Source organism: Mauremys mutica, chromosome 6 (assembly GCF_020497125.1).
Source record: "Mauremys mutica isolate MM-2020 ecotype Southern chromosome 6, ASM2049712v1, whole genome shotgun sequence".
Classification (NCBI taxonomy): domain Eukaryota; kingdom Metazoa; phylum Chordata; order Testudines; family Geoemydidae; genus Mauremys; species Mauremys mutica.
The window spans coordinates 129,460,677-129,484,161 of record NC_059077.1 but is presented as its reverse complement, the minus strand read 5'-3'; the positions used below and the strand labels follow the sequence as shown (position 1 = coordinate 129,484,161).

At 47.0% G+C, this 23,485-nt stretch overlaps 1 protein-coding gene across 3 annotated transcripts in view; it reads right to left on the bottom strand.

Annotated features, from left to right (window-relative positions):
- Positions 1-23,485, bottom strand: part of RAD23B (RAD23 homolog B, nucleotide excision repair protein) — a 65,780-nt gene that overhangs the window by 9,636 nt on the left and 32,659 nt on the right. For all 3 annotated transcript variants that reach the window (XM_045020817.1, XM_045020819.1, XM_045020818.1), the window contains exons 4-8: positions 22,448-22,716; positions 20,160-20,215; positions 9,511-9,638; positions 3,794-3,923; positions 980-1,107 (exon numbers count right to left, since the gene is read on the bottom strand). In XM_045020817.1, coding sequence (XP_044876752.1) covers positions 980-1,107; positions 3,794-3,923; positions 9,511-9,638; positions 20,160-20,215; positions 22,448-22,716 — 711 coding nt within the window. The remainder of the gene's footprint in view (positions 1-979; positions 1,108-3,793; positions 3,924-9,510; positions 9,639-20,159; positions 20,216-22,447; positions 22,717-23,485) is intronic.

Here is a 23,485-nt window from a genome sequence, read left to right as displayed (position 1 = left end):
CTTGTCACAGATACGACTATAGGAATACCTACCGTCTATTTCTAACATATGATCCTAATTCAGTTGAGTCTCAATAGCTCCCCTTCTCTAAAAAAGTTTGATTTCTTCCTTCCCACTCCACTCACCACACTTATAATTTGAGAGATGGTAAAGAAAATGAAAACTAGCAGAATTTGCAAGCATATCTTAAGGATTTAAGGACAGTGACTCAGCATCTTGGGCTGCATTAGTAGGAGCATTGCCAGCAGATAGAGGGAAGTGATTATTCCCCTCTATTTGGCGCTGGTGAGGCAACATCTCTAGTATTGCATCCAGTTTTGGGCCTCCCACTACAGAAAGGATATGGACAAATTGGAGACAGTCCAGCGGAGGGCAACAAAAATGATCAGGGGCTGGGGCATATGACTTACGAGGAGAGGCTGAGGGAACTGGGATTGTTTAGTCTGCAGAAGAGAAGAGTGAGGGGGGATTTGATAGCAGCCTTCAACTACCTGAAGGGGGTTCTAAAGAGGATGGAGCTCGGCTGTTCTCAGTGGTGGCAGATGACAGAACAAGGAGCAATGGTCTCAAGTTGCAGTGGGGGAGGTCTAGGTTGGATATTAGGAAACACTATTTCACTAGGAGGGTGGTGAATGGGTTACCTAGGGAGATGAGGTCTTTAAGGCCCAGCTTGACAGAGCCCTGGCTGGGATGATTCAGTTGGTGTTGGTCCTGCTTTGAGCAGGAGGTTGGACTAGATGACCTCCAGAAGTCTCTTCCAAGCCTAATCTTCTATGATTCTATGAACTCTGAGACAGTATCTAGTACGTTGGTTTGTGGCCAAATTGGGCGAGGTGCAGAAGGAAAGCCTCCATCCTAGTACTTTCCAGTCATAAAATTGTTTCACACACCCCAAAAATAAGAGGGCACATTGCTAGTATTGATACATTAAAGCGCCCTTGCCTGATCTAGACACGTTATCCCATGGTGCTTAAGTCACCTGCAGTAGCTGGGGGTTTTCCCGTCCTATCTGCTGTAGCAATGCTGGCAGCAGATTAGGATTCTGCTGAATAATTTGTCTCATCTGCTGGAACTGAGGTTGATTTCGTAAAAATTCAAGTGGATGTCCTGCAATATAAAGAGTTATACACTTAAGAAAAAAAGCAAAGAAGTTACTACAGTGGCTTCTGTAAATGAGACCAACAATATATATTAGAAGGAAAAAAACTGGATTAGCTGAAGTTTCACAATTGGAGGGTAATGTGAAATTCCTTTCAAGGTGACTCAAGTCTTCGAAGTGTACAATATTCATAATGGCCTTATTACGGACAGGCTCAGACAAAGGAGTGGGCTTGGCAGCAGGACCTGTCTCACCCATAGAAGTGGCCCCTCTCTTAGGGAGGAGGTGCACCAGTGAAACGGTAGCAAAGCTTGCCTCACCAATAATCACACGGCTCCTGCTCTGTGGCTCTACACAGAAAACTTCAGTTTAAGAGAATGTCAAGCAACATTGCGCAAGAATTTAGAACATGACTTTAAACAAAAATAAAAGCAGACTTTGGTCTCTTAAGGCCTAAGGTGGTGCTTGTTGGGGACTAATTTCACAGTGTTACAGTTTAAAAAGTAAAATGTAATACAAAAGGATAAAGCAAAATATACAAGTTCAAAGGATCTTGTGGCTTTACAAGCGGTGTCTCAAACCCCAATGAGATGGTGACTGAAGAGCTAATGTGAAGACCACTGCAGCTGAATTGCTGAGATCAAGTAAAAGCGGACAAAATGTTCAGCCTCTTTGGGACCAGCCTCTTAAAGTCTTTTAAGAGGCTTCCCCACCCCTTCACAGATTGAACTGTTACTTTCCAACCACCCATGAACAGTAATGAAAATGTATCACCTCAAATAAAGACTAACATCTAACCTTTTAAAGAGCAGAACATAAGATTCCAAGGGTCGTTTTCCATTCTGTATAATTCGTAGCAGAATTAATTTTAACAAGCATACAACACTTTATTTTGCTTTTTAGATAAAGGGCAGGATGATTCACACTGGGAAAACAGATGTTTCTGCTAACCTAGGGGAGGTCAAAAAATTGGTGTCTGTGAACCATATAACTCCCTCCCAAATATCCACATCTGAAAGATAAAAATGCAAAGCAGCAGCAAAAGCCTTTGTAATATGCAGCACGGGTGTAGTTTTATTCTGGTACACACAAAAAAGGCAGAATTTAAAGCAAACTTGTCATTACAATGACAAAAATGTAGCAGACAATTTAGTTTATTTTTAGCATTCACTGAAGTATGAAGGACAAGCAATAGCAATGAGCTGACACACTTACTGACACTCTCCACCTCCTCACACTAGATTTCATTTTGGGAGTGCCAATTCCAAGTGTTACTCCTTTTGCCACCTTCCCGATGAAGCATGTGCACTCCCTTAAGTGTCTCCAAACAGCTCAAACTTTTCAAAAGTATGCAGAAGAAACTATAGGGGCTCCTTTGAAAAGTAATGTTTGAAGCTTTATACTTGACAGTGTAACTTTGCAACCACATTGCATTTAATGAACATGATAGGTACTTGTTAAATGCTTATGTTAAGGCAAGTTTGAGTCCTCTGAACTTAGTAGCTGGACTGGTGGGTCCCCTGCAGAAAACTCCAAAGCTTTCTGCTGCTGTGAGGTAGTATATCTGAGGGGGGTACAATGATATTCATCAACAGGTCCTCTTCCCATGCACCCTCAAAGGCTTACCCAAAAGAGTGGTCTGTGTACAGCAGAGCCCAAACTGAGATGGCCCACAGAGCATTTCATGGCAGCTGATTAAGAGCTGGGTGAACATGTAGTGCTGGCTTTGTTTCCAGCTACTTCTATAGGCCTCTTTGAAAACAGCTGGAGGCATGGAGAAGCCAGAAATAGTGGAGCCAGTCTAGCTGCTTCTATTAGGGTTGGGTACTGCACAGGAGGACAAACTGGAGTCACTAGCTAGAAAGGCACATCACTGGAAGCAAAGCAACCGAGGATCAAGTAACATATGCAGAACAGGTGGAGAGGGGACAATAAAAAGGAAAACACCGTGATGAAGATTGAAAATTGAGTTGCACTGAGAAGACATTTACTACATTAAAAAAAAGGAAATATACCATTTTATTTTCTCAACACTGATTTTCCATGTACCACTGTTGTGGGTGCAAGAGAGGGGAGGCTCTCACAGATCACCTACTTAAGAGTATTTGCCACATTTTGAGTTTGAGGACCCTGATTATTATTTCTATTACAGTAGTGCCTAGGAGCCCTGGTCATGGACCAGGCCCCCGTTGTGCTAGGCACTGTACAAACAGAAAGAGCCCCAAAGAGCTTACTAATAAGTTTAAAAATTTCAGGTGGCCACAAGCAGGGTTGCCTATTATAGTAGGCAATACAAAAATGGACCCCTTTATAAATTAAAGGTAATACTCTGGGGTTACAAGTGAGGAAGTTTTGAAGTGATGTACTGCTACAACTCTAATTCTAGACAGTAAGAAGCCAGAGGTGAGGTTGGGGAAATATGAAGTTGTCCATAGCTGTGATCTCAGAAACTTAAAACCACACATATTGGATCAGAGTGGGTATAAAACCAACAGTGGTGTTTGGGAATTTGTGGAGAGGGGACAATAAAAAGGAACATTACAGATCTACCCACCCACAAGTGTTTCCTCCAAGCAAGTTCTGCTGCTCTTTTGTGTCTCACTTTGAAAAGCCTCATGAATTTAAACCCACTATTTAAACATCTAGTACAGAGAGATTGCTTAACAGCTACCCATAAACACAAGACCATCTTACCTCCTGAAGAACTAGTAGTCGTAGTTGTGGTTGCTGCCGCTGCTGCCACTGCTGAAGATTGAGAAGCACCGGTGCTTGCTGCCTGAGGGGGATCAGCTGCAGCTTGAGTCTCTCTATCTCCAGGGATACCCTAAATCCAGGGATCATGTTACAACTTACAGCATTTTCATGGGTAGAGATCAAAGTTAATGGTTTCACTGCACTTGTTTTGCCCACAAAGTAAGACTCAATACTTTCGTTGCAAATATAAACCAATTAACACACTACAAATTGCAGGCACTATTGCTAACAAACCTACAAACAGCTCCAAATCATTCAATATAGCATTGAGTAAACTGAAAAGGGAGAAAGGTCTCAACAATTTAGTGCTCAACATCTTGAATTGCACTAGGAAGTTTACTGGCACTTAATCCAGAGAAGCGCAGTGTTCCAATATGTTTTTTGCATGATGAATGCTTCGTTGTATGACTTTAATAGAGGTAATCGATACATAATTGTCATAAGGGCCACATCCAAATGGGAGGATTGCACTTGTTGCCAGCCACTGATGGTTAAGAGCACTCTTGCCTACAGCACTCGATAGTTCAGAAGTGGACCAGGATTTAAGACCCTTAAACATCAAGTCTGTATTACAATGGGCTCTGTCAGAGGTACAGATCTAGTTCCTTAATTGCTCCCCTCAATATTCTTATTTGGGTTGAGCAGTTCTTGGAACATTTCCTGGAGGATAAAAAATTGGAGGAAATAACCATGGGACACCCATTTTAGACCTGATTTTGACTAACACAGGAATTGGTTGTGAATCTGACAGTGAAAGGCAATTTCGCTGAAAGTGAATCATGAAATCAACCATTTCATGACTAAGGAAAGAAAAGAGTGATCAGCTGAATAAGGACAATGGACTTTTAAAAAAGCAGACAAAACTTGACAGCAAGTTAAAGAAGTATGGGCTGGATGAATGGACGATAAGGTGGATAGAAAGCTGGCTATATTGTTGGGCTCAACCGGTAGTGATCAATGGCTCCATGTCTAGCTGGCAGCCGGTATCAAGTGGCGTGCCCCAAGGGCCAGTCCTGGGGCCGGTTTTGTTCAATATCTTCATTAATGATCTGGAGGATGGCATGGACTGCACCCTCAGCAAGTTTGCAGATGACATTAAACTTAGAGGAGTGGTAGATATGCTGGAGGGTAGGGACAGGATAGAGTGACCTAGACAAATTAGAGGATTGGGCCAAAGGAAATCTGATGAGGTTCAACAAGGACAAGTGCAGAGTCCCGCACTTAGGATGGAAGAATCCCATGCACTGCTACAGACTAGGGACCGAATGGCTGGGCAGCAGTTCTGCAGAAAAGGACCTACAGTGGACAAGAAGCTGGATATGAGGCAACAGTGTGCCCTTGTTGCCAAGGCTAACGACATTTTGGGCTGTATAAGTAGGGGCATTGCCAGCAGATCGAGGGACGTGATCATTCCCCTCTACTCGACATTGGTGAGGCCTCATCTGGAGCACTGTGTCCAGTTTTGGGCCCCACACTAAAAGAAGGATGTGGAAAAATTGGAGAGAGTCCAGTGGAGGGCAACAAAAACTATTAGGGGGCTGGAGCACGACTTATGAGGAGAGGCTGAGGGAACTGGGATTGTTTAGTCTGCAGAAGAGAAGAATGAGGGAGGATTTGATAGCTGCTTTCAACTACACCTCTACCTCGATATAATGCTGTCCTCAGGAGCCAAAAAATCTTACTGCTTTATAGGTGAAACTGCGTTATATCCATCTTGCTTTGATCCACCGGACTGCGCAGCCCCGCCCCACTGGAGCACTGCTTTACCGTGTTATATCGGGTCACGTTATATCGAGGTAGAGGTGTGTCTGAAAGGGGATTCCAAAGAGGATGGATCTTGACTGTTCTCAGTGGTACCAGATGACAGAATGAGGAGTAATGGTCTCAAGTTGCAGTGGGGGAGGTTTAGGTTGGATATTAGGAAAAACTTCTTCACTAGTAGAGTGGTGAAGCACTGGAATGGGCTACCTAGGGAGGTGGTGGAATCTCCTTCCTTAGGAAGTTTTTAAGGTCAGGCTTGACAAAGCCCTGGCTGGGACGATTTAGTGCGAACTGGTCCTGCTTTGAGCAGGGGGTTGGACTAGATGACCTCCTGAGGTCCGTTCCAACCCTGATACATGACAAACCCAGAACTGGTAGATAGGGTCCCATGGGAAGAAAATCTACGGGTTTGGGAGAGGAGAGCTGGCAGTTTCTCAAAGAGACAACATTAAAGGCTCAACAGAAAACTATTCTGATCCAAAGCAAAGTAGGAAGAACAGTAAGAGGCCAATATAGCTGCATTAGGAGTTCTTTAGTAACTTGAAAAATGAGAAAGAAATCCTACAAAAAATGGAAACATGGGCAAATTGTTACAGGTGAGTACAAAAGAACAGCACAAGCATGTTGGGACAAAATCTGAAAGGCGAAAGGCACAAAATGAGTTGCAACTAGCAAGGGATACAGAGGCAATAAGAGGAGATTCTATAAATCCTCTCTCTTGCTTCTAATGTAAAGTGTAGGTCCACTACTTAAGCAGGGAAGGAGAGCTAATAACTGATGACACCAAGGCAGCTGAGGTGTTTAATGCCTAATTTGCTTCAGTCTTCACTAAAAGGGTTAATTGTGACCAGAAGGGTTAATTGTTACCATAATTAATATTTATAACAAGGAAGAAGGAACATAAGCCAGAATAAGGAAAGAACATGTTAAAGAACATTCAAATAAGTTAAATGTATTCAAGGCAGCAGGGCCTAACAAAATTCATGCTAGTGTATTTAAGGAACTTGCTGAAGCAATCTTGGAACCATTGGCAATTGTCTTTGAGAATTCATAGAAGACCGATGTGGTACAAGAGGGAGAAGGGAAACTACAGTACCTAGCTTTAAAAGGGGAACATAGGACCTGGGGAATTAGAGACCTGTCAGCCTAACTTTTATACCTGGAAAAATACTGGAATAAAATTATTAAAACAATTTGTAAGCATCTAGAGGATAATAAGTAATACCCAACATGAATTTATCAATAACAAATCATGCCAAACCAACCCTAATTTCCTTCTTTTACAGGCTTACTGGTCTACTGGATTGTGGGGGAGAGAAACAGACTTGACATTTTGATTTTAGTAAGCCTTTTGATGGTTTGGCATCAAACTGGAAAGACAGATCTAGTGGGCTCCCAACAGGGTTCTGTCCTGGGTCTGGTATTAGTCAACATTTTCATTAATGACTCAGACAATGGAGTGGAGAGTGTGCTAATAAAGTCTGTGGATGACACCAAGCTGCGAAGGGTTGCAAGCATTTTGGAGGACAGAACTAAAATTCAAAACTACCTTGACAAACTGAAGAATTGGTCTGAAATCAACAAGATGAAATTTAATAAGGACAAGTGCAAAGTACTACATTTAGGAAGGAAAAAAATCAAATGCACAAACACAAAATAAGGAATAAATGGTTAGGTGGTAGTACTGCAGAAAAGGATTTGGGGGTTACAGTGGATCACAAATTGAATATAAGTCAATTATGATGGTAGTTGTAAAAAAAGCTAATATTTTGGGGTGTATTAATGGGAGCATTATACGTGAAACATAGGAAGTAGATGTCCTATTTTGGGTGCCACCATTTAAGAACAATGTGGATAAATTGGAGTGAACACACAGGAGAGCAACAAAGATTGTAAAAGGTTTAGAAAACCTGATCTACAAAGAAAGATTACAAAACTGGGCATGTTTAGTCTTGAGAAAAGATGACCATAAATCAATGGTGATCAACTGTACTCCATATTCACTAAAGGCAGGACAAACAAGTAATCAGCTTAATCTGCAGCTAGGTAGATTTAGGTTGGAAACTCAGGAAAATTTCTAACTATAAGGCTAGTTAAGCATTGGTATAGGTTACCGAGGGAGGTTGTGCAATCCCCATCGCTGGAGTTTAGACAAACACCTGTCTAGGTACAGTTAGTTGATTCTGCCTCAGCAGTGGCACAGGGTGAGGGGGATTGGATTAGATTAGTGTTTCTCAACGACTTGCAACCTCCTTACCAGTCCCTGAAATTTCTCTGACACAGTTTAGGAAGGCAGCAAGCCAGTCCCTGGTATCAAAAAGGTTGAGAAACACTGGAGATGATGAAGTCTCAAGGTCCCTTCCAGCCCTACATTTCTATGATTAGCTAGCTATCCCTCATCAAGCCCCAATCCCAGACACACAGGAACTATGCAGAAGTTTATATCGTTAAAAAAGTTATCTTACTGCTGGCTTATTAAACAGCTATGTAAAGAAATTTCTCTATTATTAGACCAACATTGTGAAACCTATAACATTAATGGGGAGGATTGAGGTCACTTTACATCTGTTCTGTAGTGCAATGTTTAGTCCTTGCAGTTTAAAGTTTGAAATCATTTTCAGAAGCTTATTAAATGCAATTTATTTTGAAAATGAGTCATAAGCAGGGCTTTGGAGCAGAGCCCGGAGCTGGAGCGCAGAGCAGCAGGTTTTTGTCTGGAGCTGGAGTGAAGCCGGAACACAGCTCCAAAGCTCTGGTCATAAGTAACAAGTGCAGCTCTGGCTTAAAACTGTAAGTAGTAACCTGAAGGATTAACATACGAATGATGCCTATGGAAAACAGTTACCAATTCAAAGGCTTCCTCCTAGGAAGTTCAAACCAGTTTTTTTCCTTCCTTGGTCTATAGAAAGCCCCATTCACACATGATCTGTATATCTCAGCCTCAAAATAAACCAGAAATTAAGTTCATTAAGTGTGAATGGGGAATAGCAAAGGGAATCTGATGTCGGGGGAAAAAGTGACCGTTTCAAATGAACCCAAAAGGTAGCCAAAACTAGAGACACTGGAAATATGCATTAAATATCCATCTGCCCCACTGAGCTTCCATATCCATTTTCATATTTTTCTTCATTTCTAGAGCTGCTTGTAACCTATCGGGCTGAGAAACAGAACTGAACGTAACCCAATACAAAAATGGAATGAGCAAGATTTCAACATATGAAGTAACTTAACAAGATTCACTTGGACTTGTAGCCATTTTCCATTTCCTCTCAAGCAAATAGAAGTGCACTGCATTTTTAAAGCCAGTCTTACTACGGACAGGTTTTATCTTGTTCAGCATATTGATCAATCAACTCCTCTCCAAGTTTTACTACTATTTAAAGAGAACACTGAAGTCCAGACCCTAAGTTAATATTATGCATACATGATATGCTCTCTAGGTTCTATAGCATGATTCATACCAAGGATGAACCAATAGCTTTAAGGGCTTGGTCTGTTTTGTGATACTATAGCTGCCAATACAAAAAACAGTGACTATTATCCTCAACTGGTCACAATAAGAGAATCATTTTTAGTTCATTGATACAGGCAGTATCCCATTGAGATAGAGCATAGCTAATTAAACCACATCACGGCAGCTTCAAAATTTTTAGCCACACCTTGCATACACAGCCAAATAAATGAGTACAAAATATGGCAATCACAAAATTTAGACACCAATATCACCCTTAAGGCAGTAGGCTCTTTAAAATCCATTTATCAACCTCCCAGTCTCTCTGCTTAAAGCTGCTGTTCCTTTGTGGACTTTTATTCATCTCTTACAAACTGTATCTTTTTCAAAGATGAATTCTTCCAAAAAGATGAGGAGAAAGTGAAAACATGAAAAAATAGCTCACCATTAGAAGGTACTCCACTGCTCTGTCAGGATTGTTGAAGCTGGCTCTCAGTGCTGCAATTACTTGCTCTCGCTCATAGCCCATTGACATGATCTCAGTCACCATATTCTCATAAGACTGACCTGTCACTAGAGGGGCAAAAATAGCAGTTTTAAATGCGGTAAAAGGGTGCAAGCAGACTGAGAAATGCCAAAACTGAGACATTCACTCCAGAGGAAGTGAGGGAAAGTCAGACAGAAATTGGCAAATTTAGTGTATTTCATTTTTCAGTATGTTCAAGTTTTGTATTAAGGACTCAACAGGATGGCAGAGTTCCCAGGGACAGAGCACAATGCAGGCTTCTATGGAAGATTCAATGTGTTTGTGACACTCCTTGTACCAATAATTCCTCTTCCCCACTCTTCACTAAGGTCAAGGGCATTTTCACAGCTATCTAATATTCAGTTCCTGGCTTAATTAAAAAAGCTTCCTGCAGTTTAAGGCTGGATATTAATCCCACTAAACCGAAATCTGTGCCAGATTGCTTTGGAAAGCCAAATGACAACTTAACACAACAGCTGGAATGGTCACCAATGGTAAGTGTGGACCAACTGACAGTTCTGCACCACTGCAGCATGGTAAGGAGAGACAGTGAAGGCCACCAGGACAGCGCAGTAAAGCATTGGATGGATCAACCCAAGATGGCAGAGAAGGGAAGTTCTGAAAAGTAACAGAAGGCTTGAAGTGCTGTTTAGTGATGCAAATTTTTTTTTTTTTTTAAAGTTAGTGGATAGTGAATTGGGTCCAACAAAATTGAGAGTGTTACATATTTATGGCCCCACCAACTGACACCCTCCTAACTTAAAGATTCTAAGTTACCAAGGCAGTCTGATCTTATCTGTCCTCCTGTACGATATGGGCTACAGGACTTCTTGGATGAACTAGAATATCTTTTAGAAAAATATCTAATCTTGATTTAAAAATTGCAGAGATGGGGAAACCACCACAAGTCTTGGTAAACTGTTCCAGTGGTTAAGTATCCTATTAAAATATTGCACTTCATTTCTTGTCTGAGTTTGTCTAGCTTCAAACTTCCAGCCATTGGATCTTGTTTTACCTGAGAGATTAGAGAGCAGAGATAAGATTAGTGCCCTTTATCAAATGTCTGTTTCCCATGTAGGTACATACAGACTGATCAAGTTATCCATTAATCTTCTCTTCATTAAAAACTGAGTGAGCTCCTGGGGTATCACAGACAACATAGGCAGCAGCTTGGTATACAGCCCTCCTAGGCAGGACTTTCTACACTAGGCTGTTGCCTCCATCCTTAGATACATATGAAGATGCTCCAGAGGTCCCAACACTAAGGTGAAGGGGAAAAGGTGCACACGTGCCCTGCCTCATCATATGTAGCATACTTAAGGATTTTTTTAAAGGAAAAAATTCAGTGTAAGAGCCTAGAAAGTACATTCAGACACATTACTATTAAATGCAAAAAATCAGTCATTTTACTCTAAATGCTTTGCTGCCTCTCTTTAAAAAAGGAGCACATTACACAAGTCAAGTCAAGGGCTATTCTATCTTGAACTGTAACCTGACAACTTTCATGATGTGGTGAGGGGCTAAAAGTGTGGCAGACCTGATCAGCACTAACTGACTCAACGGAGCTGTACATCACTGTTCTAGATACCAGTGACAGACAGGTCACTTGAGCAAGGTTGTGAAAACCATTCATAATTGCAATTACAGCAACTAACAGTTTTCTTTTCCTGTTACTTACCCATATTCTAAATTTGCTAATTGTACTCTGCTAGGAGTACTAAGTAACAATGGAAAAGACACTCATATTTTGGGGCTGGCTCCCAGTTGCCTCCCTCACCAAGCACACAGCCTGGCCACCCCTGCACAGGCAGCCCAAAGGAGGGCAGGAGTGGCCTGGGAGCAGGACAGAGCAGAGTGGGACCAAGCAGCTCCCAGGCAGGGGTGAGAGCGGCAGAGCTCCCAGCTCAGCACAGCTGGGGAAGGGATGACCCCCACCATCCAGGCAGCCGGGAGCTGCTAGGCTGGGCTGTGTGCGTTTTTCCTCTGAAACCTGTATTTTGTATCTAACTTCAAAACAGACAAAAATAAAAGCCAACCAAAAACACCTTCATTGAACATCTCATTTTAAAAATTAAGAATTGCAAAGTTTCATGCTAATAGTTTGACAGCCCTGGAGACTGATGTCCTAATTATCTCAGCCTAGAGCTGGAAAGCCCAATTCTCAGAGTATATGGTAGTTCAGCATCAACCTTCTCAAACTGCAGTCATTCTACTGCAACAGTCACGAAAGGAGTTAATTATTCAGATTACGTACTCACGTGCCCCTTATGGGCACTAGAGTGCCATCAATAGCACCACCACAGTTAGGAAACAAGGTGGGCAGCAGAGTTTCCCTGCAATGCATTATGTTACTAGGGCTAGAGTGTCGACAGCTGCAGGGTCAGGCGCGCTAGGCACTTTGGGATAGGGTTTCTTTGACTCAGATCTGTGCACAGCAGTGTGGATGCCAGAGTCCCAGTTTGAGCATGGGTCAGAAAACTCTTAACCTAGGGTTAAAATGCAATGTAGATGCACAATTCCAGGGTTCTCTGACATGCATCAGCTGACTGGAATCCCAACCACCCTAGGCTTACACCGCTGTGTAGACACACTCTATTATCTACAATGAATTTAGGGGGTAAGTGGAAATAACATATATAAGCCATTGGCTTAGCCAAAATAACCCGGTAAACCAAGTATAGAGCTGGACTCCCCATGGCATTAGTAATGTCAATTCAATATTAAACAAAAAACAGTTCAATTCTGAGTGAGTAGCACCTAGACTAAAACTGTCAATGCAGGGTCAATAACTTTGGCTCAGGTTTAAAGAAGTGCATGCACAAGGTACTGTGGTTGTGTGTGCATCTGCAGTAAGGGATTAACCATTGTCTCTCCTTGGCCTTCCAAGTTTACAGAAAGAAACGTCTTAAAATACAAACTTGTAAAGTAATAGATTTGTGTTTTGAGAAACAGTGGCAGAAAACCAGTACAAGTACAATCATCTTAGGTGAGGTGATCTTAACTTACAAGATCAGCAATTCTTTCTACTGCCACATTTACTCATATTACAAATCACAAACTAAGACTGGCAAAAATATGATTCATAGTGCAAGTGAAGAGCACCATCACGTCTGGTCCCTAACCACATTAAACTGGTCACTTTTTTCAAGTGCCTTTTGGGACCAGCAGTGTTATCCAGGTATAAACTAGAACACTAGATGAATGGGGAAAACTAAAGGAAATCTGAAAGGATAAAGGTCAATTTATTCTAGCCTACTGCAGTACGCATTGACTAAGATGAAGGAGAAGAGACGGTTACTCACTGTAGTAACTGTTGTTCTTCGAGATGTGTTGCTCCTATCCATTCCAGTCAGGTGTGCGCGCCGCGTGTGCACGGCTCTTCGGAACTTTTTTACCCTAGCAACTCCGGCGGGCCGGCTGGCGCCCCCTGGAGTGGCGCCGCTATGGCGCCTGTTATATACCGCAGCCGGCCCGTCCGCTCCTCAGTTCCTTCTTGCCGGCTACTCCGACAGTGGGGAAGGAGGGCGGGTCTGGAATGGATAGGAGCAACACATCTCGAAGAACAACAGTTACTACGGTGAGTAACCGTCTCTTCTTCTTCGAGTGATTGCTCCTATGCATTCCAGTCAGGTGATTCCCAAGCCTTACCTAGGCGGTGGGGTCGGAGTGAGACGTGGCAGAGTAATACCGCGGAGCCGAAGGCTGCGTCGTCTCGAGACTGCTGCACCAACGCGTAGTGGGAGGCGAAGGTGTGGACCGAAGACCAGGTGGCCGCTCGACAGATGTCCTGGATGGGAACATGGGCCAGGAAGGCGGCGGACGAGGCGTGCGCTCTCGTCGAGTGAGCAGTGAGGCGGCATGCGAGCAAGCTCGTAGCATGTCCGAATGCATGCTGTAACCCATGAGGAAATCCGCTGCGAGGAGACCGGCTCGCCCTTCATGCGGTCGGCGACTGCTATAAACAGCTGGGTCGAACGCCGGAAGGGCTTCGTCCGCTCGATGTAAAAAGCAAGGGCCCTGCGGACGTCCAGGGTGTGAAGCTGTTGCTCCCGAGGGGAGGCGTGCGGCTTCGGGAAGAAGACCGGGAGGAAGATCTCCTGGTTCAGGTGGAAGGCCGAGACCACCTTAGGGAGGAAGGCCGGATGCGGTCGAAGCTGCACCTTGTCTCCGTGGAAGACAGTGTAGGGTGGACCCACTGTTATAGCACGGAGCTCAGACACTCGTCTCGCCGATGTAATGGCGACGAGGAAGGCTGTCTTCCAGGAGAGGTAGAGCAGGGAGCACGTGGCCATAGGCTCGAAGGGCGGTCCCATGAGTTTGGTCAGGACGAGGTTCAAATCCCAGGTCGGGGCAGGACGCCGCACCGGCGGGTACAGGTGGTCGAGGCCTTTAAGGAAGCGGGAAACCATCTGGTTGGAGAAGATGGAGCGACCTTCCGCAGATGGGCGAAAGGCAGACACTGCTGCCAGGTGCACCCTCAAGGAGGAGACCGCAAGACCTTGCTCCTTAAGGTACCAGAGGTAGTCCAGGATAGCAGGGACAGGTACTACGAATGGATTGAGTTCTCGGCTATCACACCAGAGTGCGAATCGCTTCCACTTCGCAAGGTAGGTGGAGCGAGTGGAAGGCTTTCTGCTCTCAAGCAGGACTTGCTGCACCGCCGCCGAACAGTCCCTCTCTGTGTGGGTCAACCACGCAGGTACCAGGCTGTAAGATGGAGGGACTGCAGGTTCGGATGGCGGAGTCTGCCGAAGTCCTGGGTGATGAGGTCCGGCCATAACGGAAGGGGGAGAGGATCCCGAACGGAGAGCTCGAGCAGCAGGGTGTACCAATGTTGCCTCGGCCAGGCTGGAGCCACGAGTATGATGGTGGCTCTGTCCCTCCGAAGCTTCTGTGCACGAGCGGGAACGGAGGGAAGGTGTAGAGGAGGTGAGTCTTCCAGGAATACAGGAAGGCATCCGACAGGGACCCCGGCGAGTGACCCCGGAACGAGCAGAACAGGTGGCACTTTCTGTTCGCCTTGGAGGCGAATAGGTCTATCCGGGGAAACCCCCACCTGCGGAAGATTGTGTGCACGACGTCGGGACGGAGAGACCACTCGTGGGAGAGGAACGACCTGCTGAGATGGTCGGCCAGCGTGTTCTGCACTCCCGGAAGAAAGGACGCTTCCAGGTGAATGGAGTGGGTCACGCAGAAGTCCCACAGGAGCATCGCTTCCTTGCAGAGGAGGGGGCTCCGCCCTGCTTGTTCACGTAGAACATTGCTGTTGTATTGTCCGTGAACACTGTCACACAGCGGCCTTGCAGGTGGGTGCGGAAGGTGTGACAGGCCAAACGGATCGCTCGCAGCTCGCGGACATTGATGTGCAGAGCGAGCTCCTGGGGCGACCACAGGCCCTGGGTGTGAAGGTCGCCCAGGTGAGCTCCCCAACCGAGCGCTGAGGCATCCGTGGTCAGAGTGGCGGACGGGCGAGGAGGGTGGAACGGGACTCCCGCACAGACGACCTCCGGGTCTAGCCACCAGTTGAGGGACTCGAGGGTTGGCCTGGAGACTGTGACCACCATATCGATAGGATCTCGATGCGGCCGATACATTGTCGCCAGCCAGGCCTGGAACGTGCGCAGGTGGAGCCGCGCGTACGCGGTGACATACGTACAGGATGCCATGTGGCCCAGGAGGTGGAGGCAGGATCGCACCGTCGTGGGCGGGAAGGTGACGAGGTCCCGGATGATGGAGATCATTGTCTGGTGTCGAGAACGCGGCAGGCAGGCGCGGGCCAATGAGGAGTCGAGGACCGCTCCAATGAACTCCACCCGCTGCGACAGAATCAAGGTGGACTTCTCGGCGTTGATGAGAAGACCGCGTCGCCGGAAGAGGGACAGGATTTCTGTCAACTGGCCCATTACCAGCCATCGAGACTGTCCGCGAACCAGGCAGTCGTCGAGATACAGGTAGACATGTATCTGACGACGGTGGAGGGCTGCGGCAACCACTGCCATGCATTTGGTTAACACCCTCGGTGCGGTGGAGAGCCCGAATGGTAACACGGCGAACTGGTAGTGGGCGTTGTTGACCACAAAACGGAGGTAACGTCGATGAGGAGGATAGATTGCGACATGGAAGTAGGTGTCCTTCATGTCGAGGGCGGCAAACCAGTCTCCCGGATCCAGAGAGGGAATGATGGTCCCCAGGGTGACCATGCGAAACTTGGGCTTGAGCAGGTATTTGTTCAGCTCTCGAAGGTCCAGGATAGGACGTAGCCCTCCTTTCGCTTTGGGGATGAGAAAATATCGGGAATAGAATCCCCTGCCCCGCCTGTCTTGAGGCACTGCTTCTATGGCACCCACGCTCAACAGAGTCTGGACCTCTTGTAAGAGGACTTGCTCGTGAGAAGGGTCCCTGAAGAGGGACAGGGAGGGTGGGTGGGAAGGTGGGGGCGAAACAAATTGAAGGCGGTATCCCGACTGGACTGTTTGAAGCACCCAGTTGTCCATTGTTATTTGGGACCACGCCGAAAAGAAATAGGAGAGGCGGTTGTGGAAGAGAAGAGTAGGATCCGGTAGGGAGAGTGATGGGCCGTCCTCGTGCGTCCCATCAAAAGGCCTGCTTGGACCCCTGAGGGGCCTTGGAAGAGGCCTGGCCCTGGTTACGCCTGTTGCCGGAAGGACGACAGCGATTTGGGCCCGGTCGCCTGCTATTGTACGGGCGGTAGCGTTGTTGATGGAAGGACCGGGGGAGTTGCTGCCGGAAGGACCTGCGCTGTGGAGCCGGCATGTGCATCCCGAGGGTGCGGATGGCAATGCGACCGTCCTTCAGGGTCTGAATCCGGGAATCAGTTTTCTCAGAGAAGAGACCTTGGGTGTCAAACGGCAGGTCCTGTAACGTATACTGCACCTCCGGCGGCAGGGTGGAGGACTGCAGCCAGGAGATGCGCCGCATCGTCACGCCGGAGGCTAAGGTCCGAGCTCCCGAGTCCGCGGCGTCGAGAGCGGCCGTGATGGAGGACCTGCAAGATTTCTTCCCCTCGTCCAACATCGCCGAGAACTCCTGGCGGGAGGCTGTTGGCAGGAGCTCTGTAAACTTCGCCAGGGACGCCATGATGTCATAGACGTACCTGGCGAGGAGGACCATCTGGTTGGCGATGTGCATTTGCAGGCCGCCAGCCGAGTAGACCTTGCGGCCTAACAGGTCCATTCGCCGCGCGTCCTTCGACTTAGGCGCAGGGGCAGGTTGACCATGCCTCTCCCTGTCGTTGACCGACTGAACGACCAACGAGTCTGGGGTTCGGTGAGTATAGAGATACTCGTAGCCCGTGGGGGGGACTGAATATTTGCGCTCGACCCCACGAGCCGTAGGAGGGATGGACGCCGGTGTCTGCCAGAGTGTGGTGGCGTTCTTTTGTATTGTCCGTACGAACGGTAACGCCACCCGCACTGGAGCCTCCGCTCCGACGACATTTGTGATAGGGTCCTCGTCCTCCTGAACCTCCGCCACGGGAAGATCCATGGCCGTCGCCACGCGGCGAAGCAGGTCTTGGTGAGCCTTCAGGTCTATTGGCAGAGGCTCCTTGGTAGAAGCTCCGGCCACCGCCTCGTCCGGTGAGGACGACGAGGACAAGCCCTGGACGACGACCTCCGTCGAAGGACCTGCGGACTGTTCGTCGGCTGGGTCGGGCTGCATGGTCCCCTCGCGGTCAGGCTCACGGAGGAGAAGGGGGCGGTCAGCTAACCGTCGCCTCTGGTACCCTGCGCTCGGAGGCAGGGGCTCTTGGGGGCAACGGCACCCCCTGAGACTCATACTGGGCCCATGGCACCCAGAATCCCCACTGCTGTGCCCCCTGAGGTTGACCGTGTGGGGTAGGCGGTAGGTGTCCATTGCTGTCCGCCGCGGAGGCGACCGACGCAGGGCGGGATGGCCATGGCGGTGCCGAGGCGCTGATGGATTGCGCCGTCGATTGAGGCAGTCCGGCCCCGGACGGTGCCGAGGATCGGTGCCGGTCTTCACGGTACCAGGATGGTGACCGAGACCAACGTCTGCCGCGGTGCTGGGAGCTCGACCGGGATCCGGGCCTGCGGTGCCGGGAGCGGCTGCGCGAGTCGCGGTGCTGGGAACGGTGCCAGGACGGAGACCTCCATCGGTGCCGACACGACGGCGATCGGGACCTGGTGCGACGCCGGGAGTGCGACCGGTACCGCGATGGCGAGCGGTGCCGAGATCGCGAGCGACGGGACGGTGACCTGCGGTGGGACCGGGAACGTGACCGGGACCGGGAGCGTCGTCCGTGCCGTCTGTCCGGAGAGGGCGGCCGGATCATCATGGCCGGCTTTCCTGCCGACACGACAGCCCGCACCGGCGGTGCCGGGGGCTCGGTGCCTCTATGAGCTGTATAAGCTCGCGCGCCGAGGAGAATGTCTCCGGCGTAGATGGCAGCCGGGGCTCGACCACGGTCGGTGCCGGGGAGCGTTGTGGTGCCGGACTCGACGGCCCTTGCGGCGCCGGAGTCAACGGCCCGGTGCACGTCTTGTGCACGGCCACCGCGGGGGCCGCAGGTGGCGCAATCGTCTTCGCTGCTGAGTCCTCAGCGCGGGACTTAGCAATCGCCTTCGCCAGCTTGCGCTTCTTAGAAGGCGAGAGCGAGCGGTGCCGGGTCTTCGGAGCCGCTGGCTGAGGCTGCGGAGCCGTGGTGCCGGAGCGGCTCGGGGCCGCCGGTGCGCTCTGCACTGATGAAGTTCTCGGTGCCGGCGCGGACGGTGCCGGGGGCTGGAGCGACGCCTCCATTAGGAACTGTTTTAATCTAATGTCCCGCTCCTTACGAGTTCGCAGCTTAAAGGCAGAACAGATAGAACACTTATCTGTTCGGTGACCTTCTCCAAGGCAACGGAGGCAGGCGTTGTGCGGGTCCCCGATTGGCATAGGCCTCTGGCAAGATGCGCAGGGCTTAAAGCCCGGTGCCTTGGGCATGAGCCCGCACCGGGGGAGGAAAGGGAGGGGATACCCCCCTTAACCTTATCCTAAAACCTAACTAACTATCAAAAACTATCTACACTAAGTACTAAACGAACTATATACAGAGAACAATAGCGAGAGCTAGGGTGGTGGAGGACAGAGAGCACTCCACAGTTCCAACTGGCCGTCACGGGCGGTAAGAAGGAACTGAGGAGCGGACGGGCCGGCTGGGGTATATATCTAGCGCTATAGCGGCACCACTCCAGGGGGCGCCAGCCGGCCCGCCGGAGTTGCTAGGGTAAAAAAGTTCCGAAGAGCCGTGCACGCGCGGCGCGCACACCTGACTGGAATGCATAGGAGCAATCACTCGAAGAAGAAATCTGAATACTGGTAATTTATGCATCTATAGTCAACAGCAATCCATGCACTCAAATTTGATTTCTCCAGTCACTCCTAAATCGTGTTAAAGCAGGCTTGTGACTGGTACTCTAGGATCCACCTTTTTGTTTTGCCAATCCTTCAGTACCTCATTCATATTCAGTTGTGGATACTGTAACCTCCAGTTAAACCTGGCCTGCTCCAATGAAAAAGGAGTAAACAGTCAGCTAATTTACACTGAGAAACACTGACAGATGTGCCATCCATCCTTGTAGCACATGAAGGGGGAGCAGCAGGTTTATTCAAGTGGAGAGAGAAGGACCTCTCCATAGAAAGTAATCGTTTTACTGGACAGACTGTGCCACTAAAATGTCCTTCCATAAAATCCTCTCTGGGATGTAATATGGCCCAGAGGCCAAGTTAAAGATCAGACTGAGCGCTGGTGCTTTGACTACACTTAGCGCTTTGAAGTGTAAGTGTAGCCAAAGCCTGAGTCAGGATACCTGGGTTCTAGATCCAACTCTGCTAACGTGATGCCTGATCTTGGGCAATTCATTTCTTTTCTAAGTCCATTTGCACATTTAAAAAAATGTGAGTTTATGCCCACTCACCTCTGTGAAGAGTTATGAGTTAAGGATAATAAGCACTGCATGTGCTATAAATTAAAACCAGCAACTCACTTCACAGGTCACTGCACTGTATCTAGAAATAATTACTGCAGAGACCATTTGTGACCAGGACTGCATTCAAACTAGTGACCCTAAATTCACTAGGTGCACATGCTATATAGTACTGTCAAAGTTGGAACGGTTCTTTCAATATTGTGAACATAATGACAGAGAGTGCAAGTCATTGGTTGTGTTTAATGGCCATAACATAAAACAAAAACACACCACACTCAGTACTCCATTCAACCACTTCAAGTTGAATCACTGGGAAAGAGAGTATAAGAAATCTGGAAAAACCAGAAGGGCTGTCATAAGTTTGTTTTCCTGTCTTTATACAACACATCTTTGTATATAAGTTGAAACAACCTCTGTACTAAAGTGAGAAGAATGTTTACATGAGGTTGATTTTACTACATTTACTTCTGTTCTTTGGGAACAGTGCTTTGATTATAATCTTGAGGATAAAAAGGTATAGTAGAGGAGAGAATGCAAACAACTTATCTGTTAACCCACCATTTATTTCAGCTGCAGTGAAACAAGGTTTAAGTGCAAGCTAAAGTTTAGATAAATACTTACCAAGTGCACTTGTAGCATCCTCAAAAAGGTTTGATCGAGAAGTATCACCTGATGTACTGCAAGACAAAACAAGATCTCAAATATACAAGTTTGGAATACATAATTGGTAAGTAGAAGCAGCATCTGTAACTAAAGGAGTTAAGGGTATCTACGACCTGGTATGAAGCCAGAATTTACATACTTCTGTGCTCTAAGTTAATGCTACTGTTTTTAACCCTTACTGTTGCTGACTCCCATCAAGAATATCTACATTTGGAATACCGCTTATCCATTCAAGTGCTGACACCTGCTTACCTAAATATTGCCTTTAGGGCTGCGAGAAAAGTAAGGGTAGGATGGGATTTTTGTAAGTGCTCAGTGTTTGCCTAACTGCTCCCATAGAAGTCAACAGTAAAACTCACATTGAATTCAGCGGGAGCCGAGTTAGGCCAGTGCAGAGCACTTTTTAAAATCTCTCAGTATCGCCCCTTGAAGGACAACTGATCAAAATTTATCCATTCCCTTTAAAATTCCTGCAACATATGAAGACCTCTGTTCCCAGGGGCGGCTCCAGGCTCCAGCACGCCAAGCGTGTGCTTGGGGCAGCACGCCGCGGGGGGCGCTCTGCCGGTCGCCGGGAGGGCGGCAGACGGCTCCAGTGGACCTCCCGCAGGCACGCCTGCGGCGGGTCCGCTGGTCCCGCAGCTCCGGTGGCGCATCCGCAGGCATGCCTGCGGGAGGTCCACCGGAGCCGCGGGACCAGCGACCCTCCACAAGCACATCTGCGGGAGGTCCACCGGAGCCGCGGGACCGGCGACCGGCAGAGCGCCCCCCGCGGCATGCCACCGTGCTTGGGGCGGCAAAATGGCTAGAGCCGCCCCTGTCTGTTCCCACAGTTTGTCTGAATCCACTTCCAAAAAGACAACCATTCAGAAGACACTGTTTAAATGAATGTGAATTTTTCTACAGATAAAGAAAAATATTCTGGAAAGAGTACCATGCTATCATTTGACAATGACAAGATTTACCAGAGCTAGAAATGCTACGGAGTGAGGGAAGATCTGTTTTTACTAGCCAATGCCAGGGAAATCCACAGCCATACTCCAGAGGACAGTTATTTAAGCAACAGTTTGAGCAAGTGGGTTTATGGTAAAACCTCCTGCCACAATCTAGCAAGATTTTAAAAAGAAGATTCTATTTCCATTACTACACTCTTCCTATCTCTAATTCAGAGTTGGGCATTTACACAAAGACTTATTTCATATTCAGCCTGAAGTTTTATTTGTGGCCTTCCTCTTTTCTCTCACACCAGTTTCTGTGCCATCTTTGAATCTCCTGCTGCCCCTCCAGTCCACACCATCACTTGAGTGAATTTTAATATTTACAATCCAGAAGACAAAAAGTGTATTTAACTAAGAAGTGCTTGCATAAGTGAGTATCCACATTTTACTCACTTATATCAGTCCATATATGAAGTCATTCAATAACCAAGAACTCTCTCTCTTCAGACCCTTTCATGTGTTTGAGGTATTTGTCAACTACCATCTTCAAAATGAATAGGGAAGGGCAAACAAGATCTAGACAAGAGGTTCTCATCCTCTGAACTCCCCAGGACGCAAATGTCAAATGCAATTTGTCACAACCCACCCAACTCCCACAGACCTTTGCAGCTGGGTCAAGGATTGCTTTTATTCTGGATATTTTCCAATAGTGGCAAGATGGAATAAGTCAATCTTTTGGAATCTGTTTAGCAATGGTCAGTACGATAGATTCCTTATAAAATTATTCTTTCCAGAAACTAAGTGAGATTCTGGTCAGAATAAGAACTTTAACAATGTGTCTAGTGCATCTAACTAAGATGTTTCAAGACATTGCTTCTGGACGGCAATCCATTTAAGTCCGGAAGGGCTTTACAGACATTAATTCACTATGGATCACAATACCCCAGGAAACAGGAAAGTATACTGAACTTAGATGGGAAAACAGAGTCACAGTAATTCTGTGACACACCCAAGGTCAGATATGTCTGTGAGAAAGCCAGAAATAGAACCTAGATTTCTCAAACCCACAGGGCTGGGATTCAATCGTAAGACCGTCCTTTCCCTGAAAAAAGGTAGTGCACTCTACAAAGCTTCACACCGGCCAGACAGCCATATAAAAATTATTGTAATGGAGAAAAATAATTAGCCATCTTTTCACTCCATGTCCCACTTTAATGGCAGATTTAATTTAAATCAAAGCTAAACGAAAGAATAATGGCCAATTTCACATGGAATGGTTTCAACAATTTCCAAGTGGCCCATACATACCTGTCAGTTGATGTTGGGCTGACAGCAGCTGTTGCCTCAATGGGCTTCTCTGCTGGTTTCTCTTCTTTAGTGGCACTTACAGGTGCAGGTTCACAAGCCACTGCAGCTGGTGTTGGAGGGGTAGGGGCTGGGGCAGGAGAAGGGACTGGTAGAGCAGCTGGTGCAGGGGCTGCAGCAGCTGTTGTAGTAGAACTAACAGTAGTAGCAGCAGCAGCATTTGATTGCTGCGTTGTAGCTGGTGATGGTGCTGGAGCAGCTGCTGCTTTGGGCTGCAAAAACAATGAAATAGAATTAAGATATCACATTCTTGCCCTAAGTATGCTCTGCAAGGACCGGTTATGCTTCAGATAGTAACTTGCAAACTCAAACTCTCCATTTAGTGGATTTTATAAAAAAGACATTTAAAAAATATGAAGGTGTATAGTTGAAAAACCTAAATTTACAACATCTTAAGTATCTAAAGATACACATTTTTAAAGGCCATCATTTTGCAATCAGAACTGAGGTATTTATTTAATACATAATTACAACATCCAGTACTGTTAGAGGCTTCATGTTTTGCTTCATAACCAAGTACATTCAAATCCAAATACTGTACATTAAAAGAATGCCTACACCTTTTTATAAAATGTACATTTCATAAATATTCTATAAGCAACAATGTTTATAGAGGAAATTCTTTAAGATAATCAGCAGATTTTTGACGAGTGTAGAGAGTTTGAAAAAAATTTGAAATAAGCTGATAAAATGAAAATTTGACATTTAGCTGTTAATATGTTGGAAGGTAAAGTACCAAGAGTTAAGATTAGAAGTAAATCCTTAATATTAAGCTTAACCCACTACCAGTATGCCTAGGTACTAGAGTAGAGGTGGGCAAACTACGGCCCACAGGCCACATCTTGCCCGCAGGACCCTCCTGCCTGGCCTCTGAGCTCCTGGCCCAGGAGGCTGGCCCCGGCCCCTCCCCTGCTGTTCCCCCTCCCCCGCAGCCTCAACTTGCTCCCGCCCACCAGCAGCAAGGCTGCAAGCTCCTGGGGC